Here is an 18,517-nt window from a genome sequence, read left to right as displayed (position 1 = left end):
CTCTGGTATGAGTGATTAAGAGAAAAGAAGTCTCCAATGTCCAGTGATGAGGGCTATTAAATTCCAGTTAATTTAGCTATAACTGTTAAAAATGAGTTCATCTTCACTGACAGTGAGGCTAGCAAGGTACGTGGGAACACCTAGCTCTCAAGCTTGTTTGGAGATTTAAATGAATGGCCAGCTGCACGGTGGTGAGCATGCATCCACAGGGAGAAGATGATGTGTGTCACGCACAGGGGGAAGCTAATGTGTCTGCTTGGATTTGGGGCCGCAGGTGCCTCAGTGCCCTGGTGCCTTCTCGAATTTTGTATGAAACTAGAATACCAGCATGTGAAGCTGCAGGCCCCTAGAGACACAAGCTCAAGCTAAGGATGGTTGCAGGGGGGTGGGAGCACCCCAGATGGCTGTGGGTGTTGCTTTCTTAGCAGCACAGCTCCGTGGCACTGAAACAAATGTGCTGTCTGATCCAGTCTAGTTTGCCATAGCAGCGATTTTCCAGTAGGTTCCATTGCTACAATCAAAGGTTTTCTCAGGCAAGCCATGAGAGCACCGAGGCAGATGGAATGATGGGATGTCTGCCTTCCAGAATGCCTGACCCTGGCCAGTGGGGGCAATATCCCAGTTGATCTGAGAGCTGGGTTGTAGGTGCATTCTGAAGTGAAGCTGGACTTTCAAGGACCCCTATTGGCTTTGGAACTGTTGCTATGGAGAAACTGGGGAATGAGGAGGGCACTTGTAAAAGCAGGCTCACAGGATGGGGAGGTGGCGGTCCAGCCATGGGCATTCACAGCGCTGCGTGCTTTTTCCCTAACTCGGTGTCTTGGGACACACACATGCACACACACACACACACACACACACACACACACACACACACACACACACACACGATCCCTTGCCACAAGATGCCAATTAAAAAGGCCATCATCAGAAGTGACCCACTCCCAGTGCCCTAGCCTCGAACCTCCCCAAACTGTGAGCTGAATCCTTCAATGTTTAATTAGTATTATTAAAAAAAGTATGCCTATATAGTATTAGGACACTCAGAATAAAGCAATTCAGAGAGGGTCTCAATACTTTTATAGGGGCTGAATTACAAGAGTATGCTATTATTATGCCTGGCTGTTTTTTTTGTTTTTTGTTTGTTTGTTTGTTTGTTTTAAAGTGCTTTCCTGGGGCTAGAACTCAGGATGCCAGGCACATAAGGCAAGCATTTTTGTTTGTTTGTTTTGTTTTTGTTTTTTGTTTGTTTGTTTTTTGAAGTAGGGTTTCTCTGTATAGCCCTGGCTGTTCTGGAACTCACTCTGTAGACCAGGCTGGCCTTAAACTCAGAAATCTGCCTGCCTCTGCCTCCCAAGTGCTGGGATCAAAGGCATGTGCCACCACTGTCCAGCTATAAGGCAAGCATCTTACTTAGTTATCTAGAGTGGTTTTCTTATTTATTTATTTATTTATTTATTTATCATTTATATGTAGCTGTGTTCAGACACTCCAGAAAAGGGCATCGGATTTCGTTAAGGATGGTTGGTTGTGAGCCACCATGTGGTTGCTGGGATTTGAACTCAGGACCTTTGGAAGAGCAGTCGGAGCTCTTAACCGCTGAGCCATCTCACCAGCCCTAGAGTGTTTTTCAAGTTGTCTGTAAATGCCCTTTGGGAAGTAAGCCTAGCCAGACAAACACACAATGGGGTAAAAGCTCACTGTTTCTTTAGGAATGGACCCAGTCTTTGCAGCTGATGTAATATCAGGCCAGAGCGGAATGAGTTTGTTCATCCAGTTCTACCTCTGTAAGTTTGGGAATAAGGGTGGGGCTCTTGTCTTCAGGATCTCTTTCATTGTTTTCTTTTCAAATATTCATTACAATAATTTATTTGTGTGTATGTATACAGGCATGAGGGTGCACGTGTGTGTGTGTGTGTGTGTGTGTGTGTGTGTGTGTGTGTGTGTGTAAACACCACAATATATGCATGAAGGTTGGAGGACAATTTATAAAGAGTTAGCTCTCTCCTTTCACCACGTGGTCCTAAGATCCAACTCAGGTCATCTTGGCAGCAAGCACCTTCATCTACTGAGGCATCTTGCTGACCCCAAGATCCCTCTCTTGTCTAGTCATTATCTGAAGTGAGTACCAGGAGCCATCAGGGAGAAGCTAAAAACTAGCAGGTAATCTTCCTGAGATGGTTCCACCATGGACTGTTAAAGTTAACGACAGAATGACTTATTTAGGCAAGGCCAAGAAGAATTTCATTTTAGGAAATATTACTGCTATTAATATGCTTTTCCTGTTATTATTAATATATAATAGGCCGCTAGGTGTTAGCCCACCCTTTTGAGCAGATCTCTGCAGAACAACAAAAATGTACTTTCTTGTAGTGATGCTATATAGACAAACAGATGATTTTTTAGTTCTTAATGATGATCTTATAAGGATTACCAAAATTATATTAGTAATTATTAAGCACTTTTATAATAGAATTGCTATTAAGTCCTCTCTGATCACAAACTTCAACCCCTCTGCAACGAGAACTCTGCCAGTCTTAGTGTCATGAGTTAATTGCTCCTGAGACAGCAAGCAGGCATCCACAACTTAAAGCGTGTTCCAAAAGGTTGTAAAGCAATTCACCAAAGGTCATAAAAAGGAAACTAAGGATTTACTATAAGTGCAAGGACAGAAGAAAAAATATTGACTGGGTTTAACTATATAAAACTTCACTAATAACTTAGTCGTAAAAGTTATGGTGTAGCACACTGTTGAGTTTGTGACAGATGATGAATGTTTAGCCAGATAATTACTCTTAATGTTATGGATGTAAACAGTCTCTGCTGTAAACTTCTTATCTGATTTATTATTTTAATTTATGTGTAAACTTGTTGCCATTTGGTCATGTATTCTGAAAGATGTATAAGTGCTGAGGACATAGGAAGAAGACAGAACAGGACTCAAGAAGAACTTTGAAGAAAAGACATAACATTGGGAGTAAAGGCATTGAGAGCAAGGGCATCGTTGTGACATCAGAGAAGGAGGAAAGGGCAAGATTAGAAGAAGAGAGCAGAGAGAAATTTTTAGAGCAAACTTTTTGGAGGAGATATTTTGTAGAAACTTTTTGGAGAACTTAGAAATAAAGACTAAAATCACTTTTCAAAGTGTCCCTCTTTGCTTCCTGTGACTTCAACTAGCAGGCTGGAAGTTAGAGCCAGCTCAGTTCCTGCAGAGATAGAACAAAGGCTCCATTACTTATCCCCCACCCCACCCCCCATGTTAAGCTGTTAATCACCTAAACCCGCTGCTTTTAACTCTCAAAAAGAGCAAGAAAGTTTTTAGGACTTTTCAGAAGCTATCAGCAAGCACTCAGAATAGTTAGTGGGCTAGAAGGTCCGGAGAGACGATTAGCCTTTAAATCTACACTTGCATCCGATTCTGTGTCCAGGTGGCTCCGGGCAAGGGAGAGTTTCGGTTTCTTAAAAACAAAAAAATGAAACACAAAAACAAAATAAAACAAAAAACTAGTTATGTTGTGTCGACATGTTTTTGTTTTAATCTTAGATGTGGGATAAGAAGCTGTTTTACAGCAGGTGACTATGATTTGTCTCCTGCATTAGCGGGGGTGTGATCATTGCTAGCTGCATATAGTTTGGAATTCTGGGGACTCTGGAGAGGGGATAAATGTCAGAACCCCAAGAGGGGCAGGAGGTGTTCATTCTGCATTTAGCTTTCTCTTGTTCTCTAAATTTTTAAAGCTGCTTTTCTTCTCTGTATTTTTGGAGGAGCTGTTTGCATTGGTCTCTTAAAACCATGTTCATTAACCCATTAGCAACTCTTGTGACTGGCTTTCTTATAGTAGAGACTGTGGGAGCAATCTGCTTTGTCCTCTAAGTAGCAGCTGATCCAGTCATTTTTCCTGATGTGGACACCATGAGCTGCACAACTTTTTCCTCTTTGTCCACTATTTTCTTTTCAGAAGTTTGTCTTTAGCCAGATTGGGTTGCTTGAAGAATATTCCTGCTAGCAATCTTAGTCCATTCCACATTGTCTTTGGCTTCTGAACTTGTCATCTGCCTAGTGTACAGGGAAGCCTTTCCTGGCTCAGCTTTCACATCTCTACACCACAAATGATGGACTAGAATTATTGTGTCAGCTAGTTGAGAGAGCTCTAACTGACATGGCGGATGCCTTGCTGAGAACCTAGGTAACTTCTGGCTTTGTTGCTGGTGAGAAGGTGAGCAGCGTCCACTCAGGCATAATTCACACTTTCATTTTCACACATCCAGGAGAGCAACTGTCACTGCCTATGCCTCCCAAAAGGTCACCTGGAGACTACAATGAGGTAAGACTATGAAACACCTTTATAAATGCTTCCTGTGGTGTACACAGGCTAGCCAGCGCACTGATAATTCCTCACTGCTTGAATGTTTTGCCTTTCAATCAGAAAGAATTGGTCAAAGGTGGAGAAAGTGCCCTTGATAGCCTCACACCTTAAAAATTAAAAAAAAGAGAGAAAGAGAGAGAGACAGACAGACAGCAGGAAGGAAGGAAGGAAGGAAGGAAGGAAGGAAGGAAGGAAGGAAGGAAGGAAGGAACTCCAGGCTTACTTATAAGCAATAAGCTGTCGATAATGAACTCAATGTGTGGAGCAGGCAGAGGGACATTTGATTTTCAAAGGATGCCAGCTCCATCTCCTTAAAGGAAAGCAAGAGAAGCAGGAAACATACCTTCAAGAACAGCAGAAGTAGAAAGGAGAAAAACTTGAAGACAAAGCCACGTAGTGAGAAAATATCCATCTACCCAGTTGCTCTTCCTGTTACAGAAGGAGGTCCTCCAAGGTGGGACTGCATCACACTCATTTTTATGAGTCCTACATACTTCTTGAAAAGCTCAAATTGCATCCTATGTGGTTATGACTTAGAATGACCAATATGGTGTTGCCACTTTTATAGATCCAAATAATAGTATCATAGATTAAGTAAAGATGCCAAAGACCTACAGGACCTGTTTGTCTGATCAGCCATAACCCCTCTCTCTCCCCACTCCTGGTCCTCATTACAAACACCATCTTTACATTGCAGGTTTGTGTAATCTTAAGATGCATGTCTTTCTCTTGAAAGACTCACTTTCACTTTTCCTTAACCGTGAAAGGTTCTAGAGATAACTCTCTACAGGTTGTAGAGGTCTCCTGTCCTGATAGTCTCTCTACCACTAAAGCTCTAAACTTAAATTCCCATTTTATTTGATGGGCAAAATGAGCTGCAGTCAAGCAAAGCAGGTATTCTTCAGCATGGTGATCTACAGATCTTTTTTTTTTTTCCTTTCTTTCCTCCTTCCTGGTTTGTCCCCTTCTTTCCCCTTATCCCTTCTTCTTTCCTTCCCTCCTCCCTTCTTCCATCCTTTTCTGGTGAGATAGACAGAACATTTTCTCCTATTCTATGCAAGGAGTCTGAGAGAAGCCACATGCTTTTTAAGATTGGAACACCCTAGCAAGTTGAGCACAACATACTTGTCTTTCAAGTTCCTAGGGAGACCATGGATCCCACAGCCTCTGAGTAGCAAGCTGATGCTGACCATAAGGCAGAGGCCCTGTTGGGTGATATGTATATACATCCAAGAGGTCTCAGACTAAGTTGTCTTAGTTATTCTTCTATGGCTGCAAAGAGATTAACCATGACCAAGGTAACTTATAACAGAAAGAGTTTATCGGGGCTTACAGTTACAGAAGGTTTGAATTCATGACCATTGTGGCCTGGAACATGGTGGCAAGCTTAGCTTTAAAGTATAGCTGAGTGCTTATACCACAGCATGAGGAAGAAATAGCTATCTGGAAATAATGTGGGCTTTTTTGAAACTTCAAAGCCTGTCCCTAGATAGTAACACACAATCTTCAATAAGGCCACACCTCCTAATCCTTCCCAAACAGTTCCACCAACTAGGGACCAAGTATTCAAATACATGAGCCTATGAGGGTTATTCTCATTCAAACCACCACATGAGGTAATGAATATTCATTTCATCTTTTGTGTGCTTATTTATTTTATTTCATTTTATTTTATCTGATAAACATTCTGCAAAACTAGACTCCATGATCAAAAATTACATAATGTTCATCCTGTTACACAGCCATGGTCACATCATATTATATCACTGACAGGGAGGGCATTGTAAATTGTGTTCATATTTTAATGACCATATACAAGTCTTAGAAGACAGAATTGTAGTTTATAAAATAAGCTTAGCTATCATTTCTCTCTTGTTGCAATCCAAACGCAAGAGACAGTGGGGCCTGGCAGGTATAGCAGGGTAACCACATGGGTACACTAGAAAATAGGTTCAAAGGGTAAGTGTTGCTCTGTTTCATCATGGCTTAGAGCAGAGTGGTGCTGAGGAAGTGTGGAGATAGGTCAAGGTTAACAGAGTGACTATGACACATGGATTCATTACATCAGCAGCACGGATAGACTCATATTAGGTGTTTAAGAAATTGCCTTTGAATGATTTGAATTCATTGAATGAATGAATGAATGAATGAATGAATGAATGATGAAGATAATAAAGCTGCAATTCAGCAATGGAATCGATGTTTTTATAGTTCTATAAGGAACCAGTTCTGTAATCATATCTCCCCTTCAAGATTCTGTCTCTGAGCTGGACCAGGTTGTGCAGGTCTGGAATCCCAGTTTCTAGGATATTTGAGGCAAGAGGATCATAAAATCAAGACATGTATAGTCTATAGAGCAAGTTCAAGGCTATCCTGGGCAACTTAGTGAGATGATGTCTCGAAATAAATATTACTCCTAATAAATGGGGGTCTGGGGGTGCAACGCAGTGGTAGGACACTTACTTCTAATGCATGAGGCTCCAGATTTAGAATCTAGTATCACAAACTGTTTCTTCATCTCTAACATGGGTAGACATTTTATCTTTAATGTGTATTTCCTTTAAAAATAATTCCCTGCCCCCTGTCTTAATGAGGTGGAAGAAGCTAGAAGAAGAAATTCATGTGGTTTCATGTGATGAGATGTTTCCCTTCCCCTCTGTGCCATTTCAGGTGGGGGTCATCCTTGGCTGTACAGATTGCCCTCCACATTAGATATTAACTAGGAGCAGCTCTTCCCCTCCACCCACTAGGTGCTGGTAACAGTCCCATCTTGTGACAAGCAGGTACAGCTTGTATTTCTTCACATTTCCTGGGAAACAAAATTGTCCCTTGTTAAGACTGACAGCTGTATCTCTAACCACCCATTGGATAATTGAGTATTTCAGCTATAAAATAGGTTGTCCCTGCACTATACAGAGACTGCCTATGGCTACATCAGGTTTAAAGGCATATAGAGTCAGGATTTAAACAGTGAAAATGAGCAGTGAATATCAAATTAAAGGATATTAGTCACCCCATAATTCTGGGACTTATGAAGTGAGAGATGATGAGGATAATAAAAGTTATTTCAGTTATGTTATTTCCCTACATAGATTGCTTTTCTAATTATATTCCATCTAGGCTAAAAATAGTAATCATAATCCATTTCCCGAGTTCATGCTGATATATGACAGGGGAGATGGCAAATGTGCATGAAGAGAAAGAATTCGAGCTCTTACATTTTCATAGGTACTCATAAAATGGGTGCCGTAACCTTAGATGCCAAACTGAATTTGTGAGCTCAAAAATACAGGCTGGGACCATAGCTCAGTGGTAGAGCGTTCACCTAGCAAGCACAAAGCCTCTAGGTTTGATTTCAGTACTGCAAAAACCTCAAAAACAACAACAACAACAACAACAACAAAAACCAATTCAGCCAAACAAAGAAGCTTAAAAAAAAATAATAGCATCACCTATACTTACAAGTGAATCAAAGACTTGAGTCCCCGGAAAGTATGTCTTGAAATGGACTTGATATTGTTGTTTTCTATGAATCTGCAAGAGGTAACAACATTCTCATTTGGTCAGACAACTATAGGCACTGAAGAGAACCTGTCCTGAATCAAGGTTAAGCGGGGAGAGTTTTCTTACTTACAAATATTCTAGATGTGGAAGACCAATAAAAGCATCATCACTGATCACATCAAAGGAGTTCGACGTAAATAACCTGCCCAGAGAGAGGTGCACACAGTGAGAAGAGTTACACTGTCAGCCGCCCATCTCCCCTGCCTTGGTCTCTCAGAGAACCAGGTGGAGGCTGACACAGGTAAGTCTGCGTTTCTCTACAGAAAACCTTGGCAGCTTTTCTCACTCCTGAATGTCTCCTCCTGACGTGCTCACTGAGGGCGTGCTTGCAGGCTTCTCTCTTTGGGTGAGGTGCCATCCGTCCTGGGAAGCATTTTGAGAGAGACACAAGCAGAGGAGGTGGGCAGCTGGTGTGACCAAATCAACATTTTCGTGGTCCCATTAACGAAGACGCTGGCAGTCATCTTCATGGGAAAACATGCTCTAGAAACTTCTGGAATTTATTTTGACAGGCCAAAATAATGATCTTTAATCATTACTTAATGATTAATACCAGGAGTTTAATACTAGGAAATGTAGGGAAAAAATGGACCTCCACCTTTATTGTGTAATAGCTCATAGCAGGTGTAGTGGACAGTGGTCATAAACAGTGAACACCAACTTTTTGGCTGCTTAAAAAAAAATCAATAATCTGAGAACAGGACAGGCTGAAGATAGGAACTGATGACATTTGCACATCTGAGGCCATTTTGTTACTAAATAATTAAGATAAACACTTTTACTTGGGCAAATTTATTGGCATTTTCAAAATCCACAGGAACCTGGCTTCAAAATCCCCAAGGAAAAGGGCATGAGGCAATCTGTCACCAAACCCCATTGGACCCTTTGGAGAACTTGCCAGATTTCTTTAAAGCATATATATACACATATATACACATTTGGCTAAATAATAAGTTTGTGTGTCAGACAGTTTAATAATAATATAGAAATGCTGTTAGTAAATCTTGTGATATTTTTACTTTGGGAGGGTAGTGGTTAAATATAATTGCTAGTAACTAGCCAAGTGACTTCTCCCCTGAGCCTGTTAACAGAGGAGATTAAGCCTGGAGATTTTTACTTTCTGAAGTAGTTTGAAATGAGTAATTTATTGGATACAGTAATCAAGGGAGGGTTCAACATGAGCTGAGGAGTAGGAGCCTGTAAGCGAAGCCAAAGGATGGGAACACAGGTGTGTGGATTTTCCTATCAGCTCTATTTTTCCAGGGACTTGAGACTTTCCTGTCAAGGAATGGAGGCAGAGGAGGAGCCAGCCAAATGAAGTGAAGTGACCTTTTCTGTTCCTTCCCAAGCTATCAATCCTGGAATGGTGTTGAGTTCACTTCTAATCCCTCTTCCCTCTTACGTCATGGCTCTTTTTACTCAAGTAATTCACTGGGCCCCGAAGAGCCCAGAGCAACTAATCAAACACACATTACAGCCTGTGCTTATTAAAATGAAGTCCAAGGTTCATGACTTCCATCACTTCTCTGGTAATTGTCTCTTCTCATTTTATGGTTTTGGAAAGCAACCTGATGCTCAGCCTTACTCCTTGGTAAGCTGACACCCAAAGGCTTGAGCAGGCTTCAGGGTTTTGTTTCTCTCCTTAAGGGCAGCAAACAGGGATGGAGAGAGTAGAATCCAGTGGCTGCAGATAGCTTCTCCAATGGTCTGCAAAATGCCCTGCGGCGCAGCTGGGAATTCAGCATCCCATAGTCCCAAGTTGCCGGAAGAAATAGCTTCCATCCCTTACGTTAAGTCAAAAGTAAGACAGGCTGGAAAGTGGATACCAGTGAGCATCCCTTGCCTATGCCTGTCACAGAGATGAAAGATAGGATTTCTAAAATTTTTGTTGGCCTTTTCAGTACTTACTTTTAGAACTTGTGCTAGTAACCATTCCATTGTAAATTTTAAACAAATATTTGTTGAACAAAGAGACATTTGCTTTACATTGCATTCTAGTCACTGCTAGGTTAGGATATTGAATATAATCTTAAAGCAAGGACCTGCCTTTATTTGCTTTTGCATCCCCAACTCTATCCCAATTCCTGTTTTTTTTTTTTTCATGTTTGCTGAACTACATTTCAAAGACTAAAATCTCTGGCTAAAACTATAACTACAAAGCAACATTTTCTAAGGAAAGAAGTCAAAATTCGGCAGAGTGCATTCTGCATGACTAACAGAAAAAACAAACAAACAAACAAACAAACAACAACAAAAAACCCAGCTGGGGGCTGGCGAGATGGCTTAGTGGGTAAGAGCACTGACTGCTCTTCCAAAGGTCCTGAGTTCAAATCCCAGCAACCACATGGTGGCTCACAACCACCCATAATGAGATCTGACGGCCTCTTCTGGTGTGTCTAAAGACAGCTACAGTGTACTTATTTATAACAATAAATAAATCTTAAAAAAAAAAAACCCAGTTGAACAAATCTATGCAGGCAGATATCGACACAGTGGCTTTTCTGGGAGGGTAGTAGTTCTAACTGAAAGTGAACACAAAGATTGTCTCTGGGGGAATAACGGTTGGTTCCTTAACCTGGGTGCTGGACACAAGGATGCTTATTTGTAAACCAACACCACTGAGAAGGACTATACTTGTGATGGTGTCCTTCTCTTTATGAATAATTACACCTCAATTAATTTTTTTTCTTATAGGGCTGGAGAGGTGGTTCAGCAGTTAGGGCTGCTCTTCCAGAGGATCCCAGTTCAAATCCCAGCATCCACATGGCAGCTCACAGCAGTCTGTAACTCCAGTTCTGGGGATTCCAGCACCCCCATACAGACGTACACGCAGCCAAAACAACAAAGACATAAAATAAAAATAAATACATTCTTTAAAATTTTTTGTTATAAAAGCTAAAAAATATTTCCCTGGGTGAGCTAATAATGACTATCATAGCTTTTTGATTCTAAATTTGATAGTGGTTTCTATGAACATGGGATTGTAAAATGATACATAAATATTTTAAATATATCTGGATGGCTTTAAGTATTTTAGTATTCAATATAACAATTTCAGTATTCAATATAAACTTGAAAACACTCATGAATCGGTCACATTCTATAAAGAAAAAAAATCTCAAATCTTTAATTTTTATCGTCTCAGCAATACATTTTATTTCAATATTATTATTTGTGATTAAATCGATGTAGCAAGTATTCTACAGTGTCTATCAAGGGAAATGGTACCCACCCTAGCACATGTTCATACAGTCCTGTGTCAGAGCAGAATGGTTCTCTTATTTTGTATAACCTCTGTGGTCCTTTCCATGGATTTTAAGGGCAAGAAAGACTTGGTTTTCCCTCAGTGTAGCTAATTCCTAGATTGGATAGCAGTCAGTGATCCAAATGGCCGGGCTCAGTAAGGTAGTATTGGGTAGGCAATAGTACTCTTCCTCGGTTTGTGGAACTGACAACTTAAACACTAAGCCTGCCGAGTAGGGGAAGGAGAGCTCTTGGATCAATGACAATTAAGACGGGTGTTCGAGGACCACGTATGGACTGACCATGCACGGAGCCCTCGCAGAGGGGAGAATGTTGAAGGCGCGTGGGGAGATGCCTGCATCTGTGTTGGCTCCTACCAGTGCTTTTCTATCTCGGATGCACTTGGAATCACCCAAGGAGCCTAAAAATACTAACAACTCCTTCCCACTCTCAAGGATTCTGGTTAAATTCTACACTTGGATTGTGGCCCAAGCTATTTTAAAGCTGCCGGGGTGGATGCATGCAGTCAGGGTGCACAGGGAGAAACTTCTGGGTCAGTTGAGATACCCCCTGTACTAATGGTCACCAAGAGTCCTCTGATCCTTGCAGTGGTTGCTATGAGGCATAGAAGGGCTATGGGTTTCCCTGTCCCCAAAAGTACGCATAATGAGAGTCTGCAGTAATATGAGGCAGATGGGACAAACGTCACATTAGCAGTGTCGTGTCATGGTAGCATTTGTGGGAACCAGTGTGTCGTCCGGATGGCCTGGTTTCCCTGAGCAGAGATCAGAGGTCTGAGCAAACCAACTTGCCAGGAGATATCCCAGTTTGTAGAGGTCATGTATGGTTTGCCTCTGCCTAAGTCCCATAAGACCTCTGAAGTCTCTGCTACTTCCTCTCTTCCTGAGGAAGGAAGAAACTAGGCATTTTCCCACTAGTTTCGGTGGACGTTCATCAGGGATATGCCTTGACCTCTCTAAGTCTCCTCAAGGGATAAGCATTTTTTAATATGTCATGAACAAGCTGTGGGAGGGAGGAGTGGGGAGGTTTTTGTTTTTATTTTTTTAAGGAACCAAGGGAGTGTATATTTCCTTACCAAGAGGAAGATTTAGAAAAACTGCATAGATCAACTATCAATCAATTCCAGGCAGGCACTGGCTCGTTTTAAAATGGCAATTGTTGCCTTCAAAATACTCTATACTTCCTAGTCCCTGTCAGAGCATCTCACGTGGGCTTTAGAACAGCGTTGTGAAGGTGGTAGGTCCAGTATTGCTATCTGTTTGACAGCAGGAAAGCAAGGTCCAAAGAAATACTTTTGGCTTTGCTAAAAATCACGAGTCCCAAGACCCTTTTGTCCAACCCCCTTTCCTCAGACTGGGTGGCTTCTCAGTATGATGTAATAACCTCACCCCTCAGTGTTCTGACAAATAGCCACCACGCAGCATGTGCAAGACATGATTAAGTGATTGATGTAAGTAGTTTCAAAGTTACATCAAGATGTTGTATCAATCTGTAATTTTTAAAGTACAACATTTAAAAATGTTGAGTGCAGTTTGCATATTATATACATGTCTCATAGAAGTTCAGGAAAATATAGAAAAAATTCAAAGTAGAGAACACTGTTATCATACTATGCAGAGATAGATACTGATGTGCATACACATAATATGTGTCACATATATGATATCTGCATGTGTATGTTTGTCAAGTTGACAGAGCTATGTATTGTTATATGTCTTCTCTCTCTCTCTCTCTCTCTCTCTCTCTCTCTCTCTCTCTTCTGTTTGAGGATTTGGAGGTCTGTTGGGGCATCTCACCTTGCAGTTCACACTGGCCTAGAATTTACTTTGTACCCAGACTGGCTTTGAACTTGTGATCCGAGCATTGCAGCCTCCCAAGTGCTAGGATTACGGGTGTGCTAAGCACCCAACTTGATGTGGGTACTTTGCATTTCTTCATTTAATCATGAACATTCTTTCATGATGTTGTTTTAATAATATAGTTTAGCGAATGACTGTTTCATATTGTGGCAAACTATAATGTAGCTATCTAGTAAGAATTCTGGGTTTTCTGTTTGTTTTTTTCTACCTACTACAACCACCTTTGGCTACAAACACCTTTTCTGTCTCTGTTTCCTAGGACAGACTTACATATTTCTATTGTTGGATGTTTTTAAGTGCCTAGCTTTTATGCGAGCTTTGCGAATCACAGGTCTGACTCAGAGTGTGGAAAGACCTCCTTCCTTATCTCTTCACCAACACTGAACCTATCACTCTATCTCCTATGAAGTCAGGACTTCTTTGATTCACTTGGGACTTAGCCCCATAAAGTAAAGTAGGTCACTTCCTTGGTTCTTCCCTAGACATTATTCTGCTTTTGGTTAATAATTGAAGGACTTCTAACTTGTGAGTGCTGTTCTTTCCAAATGGCTACCATTTTATTCCAGGTTTCCCCCTTTCAATAGTGAAAATTTGGACTTATTTGTCATACCCACTGCTACTTAATGCATTGCTTTATTTTTTCATTATTCCTTTCTTCTAATTTCCTTCTGCTATTTATTGAGTTTAATACTCATATTTTTATTCTTTCTGTATAAACATAAAACCATATAAAGGTATGGCTTCTCCACTGTGTAAAATATCAATCAAATTTTGATTTGTAATAAGCTTTAAATTACATATTTTATTTAAGTGTTCTTTAGAATAACCCTTTTCTTTCTCTTTCCTTTTTCTCTTCTTTCCTTTCTTTCTTCCTTCCTTTCTTTCTTCTTTTCTTTGTCTCTCTCAAGACAAGGTCTTACTATATAACCCTGGGTAGTCTAGAACTCAGAAAGATCCATGTGCCCCTGCCTCCTTAATATTGTGATTGTAATTACACATAATTATAATATAATGTGTGGCATATGGCACCACATCCAATATAGAATATTTTTGAAACTACATTTTTAAAAATAATTTTTCATAAGTCATTGACAGTATACACCTTGGCCAGAGGATATGACTTGACATATTATGTACTGACCCAACCCATGCTGTAATTCTTTCTTCTACTTGCCTTTGTATGGCTGCCTATAGGTGCAAGGCACAGCTCTTCATCCACAAAACACTTAGTGCCATGGCCATAAGGTTATTGGACGTGTGTGTGTGGAGGTGTAGGTGGGGAGGGGTGGTCTTGGTTGGATGAAAGCTACGATCAGCTTTCAAAAGGAAAACTGTAGGCAACACGGTTACCAGGGAACTTGGGTTAAAATAGAACCTGGACTCGCTTGGCATCACAGAAGTGAATGAGGGGGTAGAGGGCCTAAGAAGAAAGGTTTGGCTATATGAATTCAAGGCTAAGGCTGCCTGAGGTGGACAAGCCAGAGACAAGGTCCATTTAGAGAGATGACAGGTCAGGCACATGAACCCAGAAATGTTTTCTTCCTCCAAAGGCCAGGAAAGGAACATCCTAGGAGGATCACAAAGCTTAGGTCTTGATTGTGTCTTAGCCAAAAATCCTCTGTGTGCACTAATGCATGCCACTTCTATCTTATTAAAGGAAGGGGCCACTTTTAAATCCAAAGACATGAGTCTAGGCTTATGGCATTGTAGGGGTGCAAGCTGGGATGGAGGCCTGCCTGCAGATGGCAAAATATGGGGGTGTGCAATGTTTGCTGAGAAAATCTTACTGTCCCTCAGTCACCCTGCTCACTTGGCTCTGTGTTAAGACCCCTGGCCCTAATAACATTCACTCAGGCCCTCTGTACCACCTGGACATCTTTACTGCGGTCAGGAATGTCACTGGCCCATGAAAGGCCCGCCTCCATTCTTTCATCTAGAGCAGAGCAGGTTCTCCTGGCAACAGAGGAGGGATGGTTGAGGAAAAGGGACCAGCTGTGGCATCCGGCTGTCACCTGGAGACTGCATCAATGAGCTATGGAATACGGAATCTGGCTTCAAAGCTCATCCCTGCCGCTTAGGATTGTATGTTAATCTATTAAGTAGGTGAAGATGTTCACTCTCTGTTCAAACAGGAATTATAATAACAAAAAGGACTCCCTGGATGAGCCTCCAGAATCCTGTAAGAACGTAGACAAGTCTCCAGTGCTCCTGTCAGGAATTATCTACACAAAAGGGAACACTAGCAGTGGGAGAACCTGAGGTCCAGGGACGTCATTTATGCCAGATAAGACTGATGAGTCCGGTCCAGGCCATTCAACATCCAACAGCAGTGTGTGAAAATGCACAGCCCATATCCAGGTTCCTATGGGTCTGGGTATATGTGTACTATATCTACATTAAGGAGAATAAACTGGACATGTTACAACTGTTGCAAGATATGGCAGCATAGTTGGGGGGACTTGTCAACATGTTTAGAACCCTGCTTAACCATTCCAGACCCTCTGGCTGTTAGTAACGTTCATTATCCAAGAGAAGAGGGGCTGGCTGAAGAATAATTAACAATAAGCTGGTGATTCACATCTGCCAAGTGCGCAGGTTCTGAGTGCATGTGCCATGTGAATAATTTACATTTGAATATTTTTAAATATGCTCTCAAGACAGAAGAAGCACTAAAATAGGAAGCATTGCTGAAGAGCGAATTATTTGACGGTTATTTTTGACTCTCATCCTTGGGAATTATTGTCAATGTAATTCAGCTAATCCTTAAGGAGTCTGCCACCTTTTCAGTAAGGATTGGGTACAAAGAACCTTAATTTAGTTCTACATAACCGAGGGGGAGGTGCTCTGGGGAGGTGAAATCTAATTCTGCTTTTAACAGATGAAGAAACTGAGGCTGGTAGAGGTTAAACAATGTGACTAAGGTGTCTTCCCTTCCCTTTCACTTCCCTTCCCTTCCCTTCCCTCCCCTCCCCTTCCCTTCCCTCCCCTCTCCTCCCCTCCCCTCCCCTCCCCTCCCCTCCCCTCCCCTTCCCTCTCCTTTCTTTATTTGTCACAGGTGGGTCAGAATTAGAATAGAGATTTCATATCTGTAAGCATTCCTTGGGCGTGAGCCTGCCCCTTTATTAATAATACAGTGTCATCTCGAGATTATCAAAATCCTTTCTTTCTAGAAACTGACACAGCTAGCCGTCAGCTCCCACTGCGTTCATCTGAAGTTATCCGGTAACTCCCCGGAACACCAAGGAGTGATTTAAACTGCATCTTAAGCTTGGTCTGTACCCTGCCTCATCTTCCAAGGTTTGACATCCCCTTTCATCCTTAAAGGCTACAATGTGGGTCTTACAGTTTCCACTTAACACAGGAAGAAAACTGAGGTGAGAGGAGGTAAGATCATTTGAAACTTGTACGTGGTAGAGCTGGCATTCTGGGCTCTGGCATGATTGTCCCACAGGCACTGGTTAATGCTCATGATCACAGTCAGCTTTGTCCCCTTGGTCCTGCCGGCTCTGCCCAGTAGCCACAAACCAGAACAGCTGACCAGTATTTCCCGGGAAGCATTCCCTTGTGTTCAGACCCAAGACCTTTCAGGGTCCGAGAGAGGTACATGCAGAGGAAAAGGCAGCTAAGTTTAGGAGTGGGTTGAAGAAACTAATCAGGCATTTTAGGTCTATGTGTCCTTTCTCCCTTTAAATTTCGAAGGGGAATTAAACATGCAGGTTTCGCAATCTAATTGGTCGCCGGACCTATCAATCACTGAGATCTACACAAACTGAGTGTCTCATGGAAAGGTTCCAGGGAAGTGCTGGCTCAGCCACAGAGTAAACAACGACGAGAGAACTCACTTTACTTAAAAAACTGAGAGTTCATTCAAGCTCTGGAGCCCTTCGCCTGATGACCGAGTTTCAAGGCGTTATCTACTTCCTGGGAGAGAAGCATCTATATGGAGGTCCCTAAGGAAAAGACAGACTTATACCAAGCTGCTTGACCAGATGGGTAGCCTGGTGGTGAGGCACGACAAAACCATTCTGAGTCATTCCTTTATGGAGCAGATGGTATCATTTCTCCTTTAGAATAGTAGAGATGACCTGTCCACCATGCCTTGTCATCAAGTCTCTTTAGAACAATGGTTCTCAACCTGTGGGTCACGACCCCTGGAGAGGTCGAATGACCCTTTCGCAGGGGTTACCTAAGACCACCAGAAAACACATGTTTACATCATAATTCATAACGGCAGCAAATTTTCAGCCATGAGGTAGCAATGAGAGTAATTTTACGGCTGGGGGGTGGGGGGGGGGGAGTCGCCACACTGTGAGGAACTGTATTAAAGGGCCGCAGCATTAGGAAGGTTGGGACCCACTGCTTTAGAACAAAGTGAGGTATAATTAAAGTAAGCTCATAACTGAGTTTTGTGTGTGGGCGTTTCCAAACGATGTTCCATAGAACCCATACTCTAGGGGAGGTTGGGAAGAAGGGAGGCACTTTATTGTTTTTTTGTTTGTTTGTTTTGTGTGTGTGTTTCGAGACAGGGTTTCTCTGTATAGCCCTGGCTGTCCTGGAGCTCACTTTGTAGACCAGGCTGGCCTCAAACTCAGAAATCCGCCTGCCTCTGCCTCCCCAGTGCTGGGATTAAAGGCGTGTGCCACCATGCCCGGCTTATATATTTGGGGGGGGGGCACTTTAATTTCAGAGTCTTTTCTATGCCAAGGTGCGAGCGAGCAGCCTTGCAGGGATGGAGCACGTCATTGTCCTCACTGGAACACCCAACTCTGTCCTTGCAGGATGACCGTTTCCCTGCACACAGGTTTGGAGAATACTGCGCTATGACGTGACTCTGAAGAAAAGAAGGCCCTTTTATTTTACTATTTTGCTTCATTATTTCTTTTTTCCTGTCAGCTTGTCTGTCTCTCTTTTCAAGCAAGGAGGCTGGGGCTTACACATACCAATGAGGGCTGAAACCTAGGGAAACGAGGAAGCCCTTGCCAGCGATGTTTTCACTTTTTTTCAGAGAGCCTTTGAAACTCCCTTTCAGTCATTGTCCCCAGGATTCAGGGCACATTTCCCCTGAATAACCTTGGTAATGGCAGAGGTTGACCCCACGAGACGGGATTTGATTTGAGGAACAAAACTACCAAACTCACCAAGATTATCCATGTCAGAAGGAAGTAAACAGGAGTGGTTAACAGTAGGGGCGAAGGTTTCAACACCACTCCCGCTGTTTAATGCCTATTCAACAGTCACTGAGAGCGCTACCTGGCTCTCTGAGGACTCAGCACTTCTTCTGGACTTAGTTCTTAGTACTTCCTCTCTGTACTTAGTTTAGTACTTCCTCTGTAGAAAATTGTGTGTACCTCGAAAGGTTACAATAATGATATAAATATTGAAATATTTATACTGTGCATCACCAGGCACTATTAAAGTAGCCAATGCCTCTAGCCAAAGCTTGGCTGGTTTTCTCCTGTGTCC

The 18,517-nt window shown here is 42.1% G+C and overlaps 1 protein-coding gene and 1 long non-coding RNA gene across 4 annotated transcripts in view; one reads left to right on the top strand and one right to left on the bottom strand.

The window, feature by feature from the left end:
* Positions 1-18,517, bottom strand: part of Lgi1 (leucine-rich repeat LGI family, member 1) — a 44,253-nt gene that overhangs the window by 16,897 nt on the left and 8,839 nt on the right. For all 3 annotated transcript variants that reach the window (NR_157558.1, NR_157559.1, NM_020278.3), the window contains 2 exons: positions 8,002-8,073; positions 7,830-7,901 (listed from right to left, as the gene is read on the bottom strand). Coding sequence is in view for 1 of the 3 variants with exons in the window: in NM_020278.3 (NP_064674.1) it covers positions 7,830-7,901; positions 8,002-8,073 (144 nt within the window). In the remaining 2 variants the exon portion in view is untranslated. The remainder of the gene's footprint in view (positions 1-7,829; positions 7,902-8,001; positions 8,074-18,517) is intronic.
* Gm52382 lies at positions 4,275-17,196 on the top strand. The gene is made up of 3 exons (XR_003952847.1): positions 4,275-4,325; positions 7,935-8,172; positions 16,225-17,196. It is a non-coding gene; the product is annotated as a predicted gene, 52382 (long non-coding RNA).

Source organism: Mus musculus, chromosome 19 (assembly GCF_000001635.26).
Source record: "Mus musculus strain C57BL/6J chromosome 19, GRCm38.p6 C57BL/6J".
NCBI classification, from domain to species: Eukaryota; Metazoa; Chordata; class Mammalia; order Rodentia; family Muridae; genus Mus; species Mus musculus.
Note: the sequence above shows the minus strand (reverse complement) of the source record. Positions and strands in the feature narration are given on the sequence as shown.